Raw genomic sequence first — 10,129 nt, forward strand, 5'->3', positions numbered from 1 at the left:
GCTGCGGCGACCCCTCAGTGGACGAGCCGAAAGAGAAGATTATACAGTTTTAGAGCTCAAATAAGACAAAACTATCTGAACCGGCTAATACGGATTGGATAATAATTTCGTTAACACTTAAAATAAAGTTGACTTTGACTTGATGAAAGATTTGGTGGAAATTAATATCGTCGATTGAAATTCACGAAAAACATTTTCTCAGGTACTGTACTGCGCTTGGGGCCAGTTTATAGCTAATCTTTCATTGCATCAGTATTGTAATTAGAGTTTATTTTGCAGTGCAGTGAATTCAACTTTGCAGCAGTTTATAGTGCAGTTTGAAATTGTAATAAAAAAACATCTGCATCAATGAAATATAATGATAGCGATATTCATCTAAAAACATCAGATTTTGAATGCCAGACTTTTCACTGTGTATTATCTTCCATGCATGACTACCTTGACTGAAGTTACAGTTCTGTCACCGTGGATTAATTTTTTCTCATGTCAACCTTTCTTTTAACCACAGCTGAATTCCCCTCTGCCCCCTTAGGTTGGGAGTGGGATGGTGACTCCAGCTGCTGAACTGTGAGAATTTTCTTTTGTTTTTTTCCCCCTCTCTCACCTTTGGCCATTGTGCAATACGCAATGGCCACTCGTCTCTTTGGTCGATGTGCCGGTCTGGCCTGCCGGACCTCCTTCCAGACTCCGGCTGCAGCGTATGCTGCTGCCCGCCTGCCTATACTTTTGGATAGACCTGCGTTTCATAGGGCACAGGGATGGCCGCTAGTCACAGTGACGTCGATGTGTGATAGAGGAATAGTTCCCCAAAAAAACACGCGTGGATATATTACTGAATCCAGAAGGCTAGATTCAGTACTAGAGAAGGCAACAGTGCCGGATGACATCCTGCTGGCCTGGGCGGAGTATGGAGGAAGTGCTGAACAAACAGCTAAGGCCTTGGTTAGATGGACCCACTTGATGCTCAGGACAAATGGCAAGTTTGAGGACCAACAGCCCAACGTAACAAATGATTCAAGGGTAATGGAAATGATGGATATCATATCCTGTCAGGTAAGTTGAGCCTGATACAGAAATAAAGTGCCATGATCATCTTCTCAGTTTTACTCGCATCTTTGTCCAAGCCCTTGTTCTGACCTTTGTTTTTGTGTCTGTGTTTTTATCCAGGTGAATTATGTGTGGAACAGCACTCTAGTGTCAGTTTGGCACGCTCTCTCGTTAATGGGTTTACCCTCCACTGATTCGGCGCCCGGCTCTGTCAAGACGGAGATCTTGTGGCGAATTCGCAAGCTTTCCTACAAGCAGCTGGGCTTGTTGGCAGAGTGGGGACTCAGCGAGAGAACACAGAAAGATGTGGAAGTGGTGAATGCTGCATTGAAGCAGCTGGAGCTGCGCTGGACTGAAATGGCTAGTCCTAGAACTGTCAGTGCGCTGATGGCCAAAGGACAAAGCATGTCACCTTACTTTCTGGACAGACTTCAAGACAAGGTATTAGAGTTGAATAATCCATCACTGATAATGGTTTTGACAGAGGTAGTGACTGGGATCATGTAATGTCAAGAAATTAGCGAAACAGGAAAGAACTTATAGATATATGTGTTTGATAATGCGAAATTAAAGCATGCCGTGAAGAAAACGCAATGATAATCGGTTACTAATCAATACACAATGTGGAATATAACTGAAGTCTCGAGAGTCCATTTCTCTTCACAGAATGAAGATGTCTATAAACGATGCATCATGAATCTCAAACCATAGTGCTGTCCTCTTGTCTTGTCTTTTATTGCAGGCTTTGGAACTTGCAGAGACTTTTACATCACAAGAAATTAGCAAAATCTGCTTGTCTTTGGCTGCTCAGAGCCGTAGACCTGTCCCGCTGCTCAGAACATTGTCCTACCATCTTCTCCGGAAGCCCTCGTCAGAGTTCACCCCTCCACTGATCATAGACATGGCATTCGCTTATGGTAATAGCAAAACTTAGCATGTCCGGTAGCAGCGATGGCATGTATGCGCCAACATTGCGTGTCTTAATGCTCCCTTTTTTCATTCTGTATATTTCTTTCATGTAATGGAATGGAAACTAGTTAAGAGAAAATATATATATACAATATAATAAATGTGACCGTTTTTAACTGAAGTTTCTTTTTTCATTATGTGTGATTTAACTTCTATTTCTTTCATTTCATTAACTTTATTTTTCTATCTTTTTGGATTGATAGTTTCAAAAAACAAATCTTTAATATGTTCACAATTATGCAGTGATGTTGAATGACTTTTCAGAATGGATAGTAGCATATATATTATATTCTGTAATGTTAACAGTTAAAGCATTTCTTGTGCCCTTTTTCAGGGAAACTGGGTTTCCACCAACCTCAGCTGTTTGAGCGAATGGCCTCAGAGGTGCTACCTGAAGTTCCAAAACTCGGCCCAGCTGATGTCACACGCTTTTGCAAATCGCTGGGCTTCCTCAAATGGCTGCACATCCCCCTCTTTGACACCTTCGTTAAGGTCGGTAACACCGCAGAGACTGTCAGCAATGCAGTTCATTTTGATTCATTTTTCAAATTATGTAATATAATGATCCCTCCTTTATATTTTCACCAGCACTACATAGACAACAGTCAGAACTACAGTACTAATCAGATCAGTAATCTGCTCATGACTTTCGCCAGAGTGAATTTTCTTCCCAGCAATGGAGACGAGTTCTTTAGCAAGGTAATTAAATGATGTCGAGTTACTGTTCATTGTTGCCTCTACATTTTATCTTCAAGGTACAATTTGTATGTTATGGTTCCAAGTTTAGTTTATTTATTTTTGAGTTGCATTGTTGACGTATCTTCTGGGGTTAGCAACTCGAAGTCCATAGATAACTATTACAGCCAACAGCAAGTGACTTGCAGCAGAGTCAGAAGAATGGATGCGTTACTATAGTGATATTCTGCCACCCCCATTATTTTTAGAATTAGCTCAAATTCTGACCATAATTTAAAACATGCCGCTTTTAATATATTGTATGTTTTTTTGGTGAAGATTCACCCTGTGCTGGAGGACTGTCTCGCAGACCTTGAGCCTTTCTTGCGTACAGATGTGGTGTGGTCTTTGTGTGTGCTGCAGCAGGCCAAGCCTCACTATCTCATCCCTCTCACACGTCAGGATTATATTCAACAAATGTCAGGTAAGAACCATTGCTTCCCAGAAATAAAACGCATTTGTATCATCTGCAAAAATGACAGATTTTGAGAAATCAGTTATCATTAATGTAAAGTATGAAGCGTTCTATTAACTGTTGTCTTCCAAAGACGTACCTCTTATCCCATACATCACTAGATTTCTTATTAAAAAGCCATGATCAGGAGGAAGGCCTTCTGTAGATCAATACTAAATATATTGTGTATAGTTTCAGCAACAATCAGTGTACCGGTATCCTTATCATTTATCAAGCAGAAGTGTCAAATATTTTCCTTTCCAGCCTCACAAATTTAAGCAAATACTGCTTTTATATTTATATATAGAAAAAAAAGGAGCACATATTCATCTATAATATTCTTTTGGTGCATCCTGTAATAATTAATATCATATTATATGAAATATTAAGATTAAATAAAAGACATGCCCACATTTTGAAAAAAATGTAGTTTGTGGTTTTAAATAGCACTTTTCAGCACTTAATGTTTTTTGTTCATTTTTGGTTTGTAGGGGCCAGCGCAGTTCGAATGGAGAACTACAAACTGAAGCTCCTCCACATTGCTGCTTCTCTGCAGTTAGAGCATTCAGTCTCTTCTCATTCTCCTCCCTCCCTGAGTGACATGTTTTCCCCGGTCACCAGCACCTCCCTCACCCCCCTGCAGATTAGTCTGAGAGACGCTTTACAGAGTTTTGTGGCTGGGAAGACAGAGTCGCTTCGCACTGGTGTCCAAACTGTGTATGGATGGATTATTGGTAAGGGAGCCATGGAAACGAGGGGAGGTTTGTGATGTAAGGCTTGGATGCATGGAAACCCATTCCATGTGGCTCTCTACGCACTGGTCTTGAGCTAATTTGAAAATTAAAATGAAGTTTGGAGGTCTGCCGCTATTGACTGCAGTCACTGTTGGTGACTTTTGCGCACTGTGCCGTGCTGGAAGTCACCGAGCTCCTGAGAACAACCCATCCTTTCACAAATGTTTGCAGAAGTAGTCTGCATTCTTAATTATATACACCTGTGACCAAGGAAGTGAACGGAACACCTACATTCAATGATTTGGATAGCTGAGCAATTACTTTTGGCAATATAGTGTATATTCTGAGATCATGCAGCGCTAACCATTATTTATTTATGGGAATCTGCAAGGCTCTTGCTGTTAAAGCAATATTGTTCAAATTGTAATATAAGTGTCTGCCTTTCTCTAATCAGATGGTGAACTGTTAGTAGATGGTGACAACAAACTACTCAGCCTGGCAATGCTGAAAGACCCTCATCTGCCCAGCGGAGGAGGAGATCGGGCTTTACCTGCAGGGTCACTGCGGTGAGTCATAAAGGAGAAATGTGCAAGCTTAAGTTGTTTAAAAAATATGTCTTACTTTACTTACCTTGAATGTTGCATTTGTATTTTGTTTTTTTTTGCTCCAGCTTTAAACCCCCATTTTGGTGTCTGTCTTTAGGGTTGCTTTCTTGGCTTGGGAATTTCCAAACTTTTGCAGTAAGAGTAAAGACCTCATGGGACGGTTTGTCTTGATGAAGCGGCATCTTCAGTTGGCTGGCTTCATGATAGTGGAGGTAGGAGATGGAATAAACCATCTTTTCTTGCGCATGTTAAATGGACTGTCCCTATATTTAGCTTTTCTTGTCATCCAAACCACTTTACTACACCAACCAGCATTCAGTTGTTCGCATAAGAATTCGTACCATGCAAGGCATCATTAGGAACAGGAACCATCCACACAATCACGCATGCACCAATGGAACAGCTGTATATGTATTTAAATATATTTATTTATTTGAGAGTGTAAACCCCTTGAGATCAAACCATCTCATTTCCAACAACAAAAATACAGCAGTACAGACATTATGCAAACAAAACACACTCCTTACACACAAACACACACAAATAGCGCACACATGGCGCTCTACTGTCAGAGAAAGCAACAATTAGAGTTGTTGTGACATTAAAAATTGATACATAAAATACATAACAAAATAGTCAAAGGCAGTTGCATGCATTGTGAAAATATAGCAGTAGCAGTTTTTGAACATAGAAGAGCTTATAGAGCGGACAGAGGATGGAAGACTGTTCCCATCAGCAGGAGCTTTGAATTTTTAGTTCTAGAAATAACAAAAACAAGTTTGAAAGTTGCATTTTATTCAGCTCTCACTGGTAAAAGTCTCTTTCTCTATTGATCATTAAATGAATGTTATCAGATAAATCCCTTTTTGTCCCCTTTCAGGTTCCATATTACGAGTGGCTGGAGTTGAGGACAGATTGGCAGAAACTGGGATGGCTGAAGGATAAAATAGGCAAGGTTGTTGCGAAGGACATGGCCAAGTGAACCAAGTCATGAGCAAACTTGCAGACTCAAATAAATCCAAGCTTTCCCAACAAAATGTATCCACGAGGAATGCTCATGTACACCCACGTTCATGCTCGGATCCAATTTTGCAGAAAAGTAATCTCATATTTGTCTGAATAAAAAATATATAGACATTTCCAGTCGGGTTCCCTTGGCAACACACAGGGAACAGGGGTTTCCCTGTTTCCATGGTGATGAAAGCAAGAGAGAGCAACAAAAATAAACAGAATAGAATGTCGATTGAAAGTAAAGTCTTTACATCTGCAAGTGACATGAAAAGAAGAACTGCCAGGGCCGTTTGTTGATCCTGGCCACATATTGCATTTTCTGAATAGATTGGAATAGCTTAATTATCAATGTGAATCATCCTTGTGTGGGAATAAAATGTTTTACTGCCATTTTTTGATCTGTCATTTCTTATAAGATTGACTAAATCTAATACTTGATGGCACGCCGCTCTGTCATATCAGCAGGTGTGGGAAGTGGTTAGTGTTATTTAATTAGTTGGTTGCAGCATCCAGTTATTTGAGTTAGGTGAATGGAGACGACACTTGATAAAGGATTTGCAAATACCTCGCTGCATATTGAAAAGTATCCAGCTTGTTGGAAAAACTTGGACGTATTATTAATACCAAATGCATGAAATTACACCAGCAGGTGTGATATATATAGATTTTTTTGTTGAGGTTGCCTGGATTACACAGAAACTGTAAATAAAGCAGCACTTCTGCTGAGCTGGCGCTCTATCATGGGAAGTTTAATGTTTCCATGGAAACTATACTCTTACTAATCAAATGACTCAGTGATGCCACCCCCCTCTGTTTCTGTCTGTTTCCATCTATTTTCCTTTCACTTGTTGAATTTAAAAGTAGCAAAAAAAGAGGAGAACAAAACAAAGAGTCGTGCAGAGGAAGACGAGATGCAGACATGCTGCAGATGCCCTTTAAACGTCTCGCTGTGGTTTCCTCTGGGATGGAGAGAATGAGATAAAGAGTAATAAGAATCTAGGTTTCATTTCTAAGCTTTTCATTGTCTTTATTTCACCTTCTCCTTCCCCTGACTGTTTCAGTGAACCCCCTCCCTTTTTTCCCTTAATCTTTTTTTTTTTTTACTTTGCAGTACTGGTCCTTTACGCCAAGGTTGAGGGCAGCACAGAGCAGCGCAAAACTGCTGACATCATCTTCCAGCATCCAGTCATAGCTTGGCTGAGAAGATAGATGGGAGGGGGGGGGGGGGGGGGGCAGGAATTAGACATCTAGAAAGAATACTGCAGCTTCCTTTTAGATTCTGCACACATAGACAAAAATATACATATTCTGATGTACTGGATCATGAGGCTTTGAAACACACACACACACACACAACAGCAGCATCACTGTACTGCAGCACAGGGAGAGGCTGACATATACCTCCTCCCGTCTCTCTCTCTCTCTCTCCAGCTCATACACAAACGCACACACACACACAGACAGACACGTGCTGCAGGGAAGATCTGAATGCTGGGTCGCTGAGCATCCATGTTCCCCTCCCCTTCGCCGCCTTCTCTCTCTCGCTCACTCGCTCACTTCCTCTCTCTGCTCACCTTGTCCGCTCCAGCTTTATGGTTTATTGGTGCGTCAGAGCCAAAGCGAGCCAGCGAGAAACATGCCAGGGGAGAGCACACACAGAGCTGTCCCCTCCGACAAGCATCCAGAGCAGGGAGCTGAGGAGGCAGGGCTCCCTGGACCAGGTAGGACCTCTGGGGATAGAGAATGAGGTGACGAAGCATATAGATAGATAGATAGATGGTTGCTTAACAGGGGCCATGGCGTAACACAGAGGAGAAGAGGATTGATCGTGTGGAGTAGCAGGAGTTGAGAAAGGAGGGGAGTCGTCTTCATTGAAATGGCAGATATAGAGAGAATATATTATGCTACCAGTGTTGAGCAGCATCTGTTTGAAAATAGCATGTGGGGAAGTGTCATTGTTTTCCGTCTGTTGACATGTGCAGTCTGAGCAATCTGTGATTCAGCTGGATATTCCCCTCCTCACCAAATCGAATGCCGCCCTCCCTTCCCATCCTTCAGCTCCTAGCAAAGGATGCAAGCCAGTAGTTCCCTCCTCCTGAAGCCTGCCTGCCTTCCTTGCTCCCCCCCCTGTCCTGTCTTTAGCTCCGGCACCACCCAAAGCGGAATCCCCCTCCCCCCCAAAGCTTCAGCTTGAACATGACACAGCATCACGGCAGCACCCTGTGTTGCAGGATCACAAAAATGGGTTCTACTGTTGGTTGTGTAACGTGTGAAATAAGTAATTTGAAAAGACGAAGAGAAAAATACAAGTTGGATTTTGATAGCATCATCTTGATCACAGTTTACATTGGCAAAATGGGAGTTTGCCATCCTCGTTGCACCCAGTACAGCTTGCAGGTTGCGGCGTATTTTGCAGTGTAAACACCATGGAGTTTGGATCGGTGACTTTAATGACTATTAAGAAAACTCCCTGTCTATTCCCTGCTATAAGTAATATACTGTATATACTGTATACTTCGTTATTTTGGAAATTATCCTACTTTATCTTGGCTCTTTAAATTGGAATTATTTTCAGCCTTCTTGGACAAAATAACTTGATTGAAAAATAAGACAAAGATGGCAGATGGGAAAAAAACAATGCAATCGAGATGGCCCTTGGGGGGGCTGACAGGCCAGCGCTGCAGCTTCTATGACGCAGCTCCAGTCTGCTCGGTTTGTAGCGGCCTGCTCCACTAATGGCAAACCAGCCACTTGATTTCACTGCTGCCCCCCAGGGAAGACTTCTATGCTGTGCAACAAAGCGGATGAGGCAGACACTTGCACTGTTTTTAAGCTATTTGCAATGCAGAATCTGCACCGAAGAAACTGTTTTTCTAGCAGGGATATACATGCAAATGGATTATTTAGCAGCCTAGCAAAAGAGATTTCCAACAGCACACTTCCCAATGCTAAGAATATAAAGGCATTGATGCATGCTTAATTGTGCATTATTCCTCTCATGAGTGGCAGGTTTTAGCCTACGAGGCCTCCCTCAGCAAAAACAAAAACAAATGCAGCTTATAATTGGGCTAGTAATCAGGCAGGGAAGCCCAGCGCTGAAGACTGCAGCTGCCACCACAACAGTCAGGGCAGCGAGGCAGAAGAAGCAATGGAGATATATTATGATGTGAAAAAGAGCAAAAGATAAGGAAGCAAGGAGTCACAGCTAAAGGCAAAACAAGGAGAGGCTGCCATTTATATAGACACGATAAAACAGAGCGAGGTGAAGATTAGATATGAAAACTATTGGAGAGAAATGTTTAGGCAGTGAGACAAAAGGAGGGGACGCATAAAAAAAACAACAACAATGAATTAATAAGCAATATGCCAGTTCCTGGCAGAGCAAGTGTGTGCGTGTGTGTCTGTGTGTGTCTGTGGCTGGCACAGAGCTGAGCCTCTTCAGCGTTATAATCAGCATGTGGATTGAGGTCACCGTGGCAATGGCCCATTTAAGGAACCAAAGGAAGGCTCTGTTCCCTCCCTATGACATAAAGAGGCCTCCATCACATTGTTTAGCAATTATCTCAATGTGAAGCTTTGTGTTAGATCCATGACAAACAGGACATAAGACAATGATTTAATGTTAGAACTGAAACTAATCATATTCCATCTCCTGCTCTCTTGCTCATATGCAAGACTATCTGTACTCACCAATTTATTTCAATAATTCCACCATGCCATCTCAGCAATTTCCCCATTGCTCATGACAGATATTAGGATGAAAATGTCATTCAGAAGGTGAAGATGACAGATAATGTAGTAATTCAGTTACTTAGTTACTTTTGCCTTTGGCCAGATGTGCAATAGTGCACGATGAGCTGGAAAGAGAGACAGAAACTCAAACATAGAGGAAATATGATTTTTTTCCCTTTAAATTTTCCATCCAATTTTAAAATAACCTTAAAACTGCAGAAATATTCAATTTTCTTTCCCTTAATTCAAAATATGACCAGGCCTTCGTTTTATTTAACCTATTATTTGATATTTTCTTTTTTCAGACATGACCCGACATCCGTCTACCGATTCCACCCCTAGTGACAGTGGCTCGTCCCCAAGTGACAGCGGTTCTAGCCCTTCCCCTAGTACTCCCCAGAAGCTACTCCCATCATGCACCTCTATGTTTGGACCTCGGATATTTCCTGCAAAACCTTGCTCTTCTGGTACCCCAAGACCTCAGCCTGAAGGCTCTGACCATCGCAACAACAACCCACCGAGATTATCTGGACAGTTAGGCGGTCATGGACCATGTGGCCGCCATGTCCCTGTTAAGATGGAGAGAATAAAGGTGTGTGTGTGTTATGAGCATGTTTGAAATGTCACAGCAGACATGTTAACTGGTGCATTTTATACTGACATCATGTGTAATGCTTAGGTCCTGACTGGCTCTGAGGTGGAGAGTGACTATCAGGAACCCCAGGCTATCGACACAAGGGTGGTGATGGGTCAGGAGACGTTGCTCAAATCAACAGAAATCATGAACGTGGAACCCCTGGTTGAGCCAAGTGGTCAGTCTATCACTTTGCCAGCTACTCCAA

The 10,129-nt window shown here is 42.0% G+C and overlaps 1 protein-coding gene across 1 annotated transcript; it reads left to right on the forward strand.

The window, feature by feature from the left end:
- Positions 1–627: 627 nt before the first annotated feature.
- Positions 628–5,938, forward strand: tbrg4 (transforming growth factor beta regulator 4). Its single transcript, XM_068760321.1, has 10 exons — positions 628–1,053; positions 1,168–1,488; positions 1,790–1,964; positions 2,351–2,508; positions 2,605–2,715; positions 3,031–3,175; positions 3,697–3,939; positions 4,394–4,505; positions 4,642–4,756; positions 5,425–5,938. Exons 1-10 carry the CDS (start codon positions 628–630, stop codon positions 5,524–5,526), a joined length of 1,908 nt encoding a protein of 635 aa, XP_068616422.1. The 3' UTR covers positions 5,527–5,938.
- The last annotated feature ends 4,191 nt before the right edge of the window (positions 5,939–10,129 follow it).

Source organism: Brachionichthys hirsutus, chromosome 3 (genome assembly GCF_040956055.1).
Source record: "Brachionichthys hirsutus isolate HB-005 chromosome 3, CSIRO-AGI_Bhir_v1, whole genome shotgun sequence".
Lineage (NCBI taxonomy): Eukaryota > Metazoa > Chordata > Actinopteri > Lophiiformes > Brachionichthyidae > Brachionichthys > Brachionichthys hirsutus.

What these genes read in the sequence shown, in the direction of transcription:
- tbrg4 (XM_068760321.1), top strand. Translation starts at nt 628, where the DNA reads ATGGCCACTCGTCTCTTTGGTCGATGTGCCGGTCTGGCCTGCCGGACC. An exon ending in TGGACAGACTTCAAGACAAG is followed by an intron (nt 1,489 to 1,789) that starts GTATTAGAGTTG and finishes CTTTTATTGCAG; the next exon opens with GCTTTGGAACTTGCAGAGAC. An exon ending in TTATATTCAACAAATGTCAG is followed by an intron (nt 3,176 to 3,696) that starts GTAAGAACCATT and finishes TTTGGTTTGTAG; the next exon opens with GGGCCAGCGCAGTTCGAATG.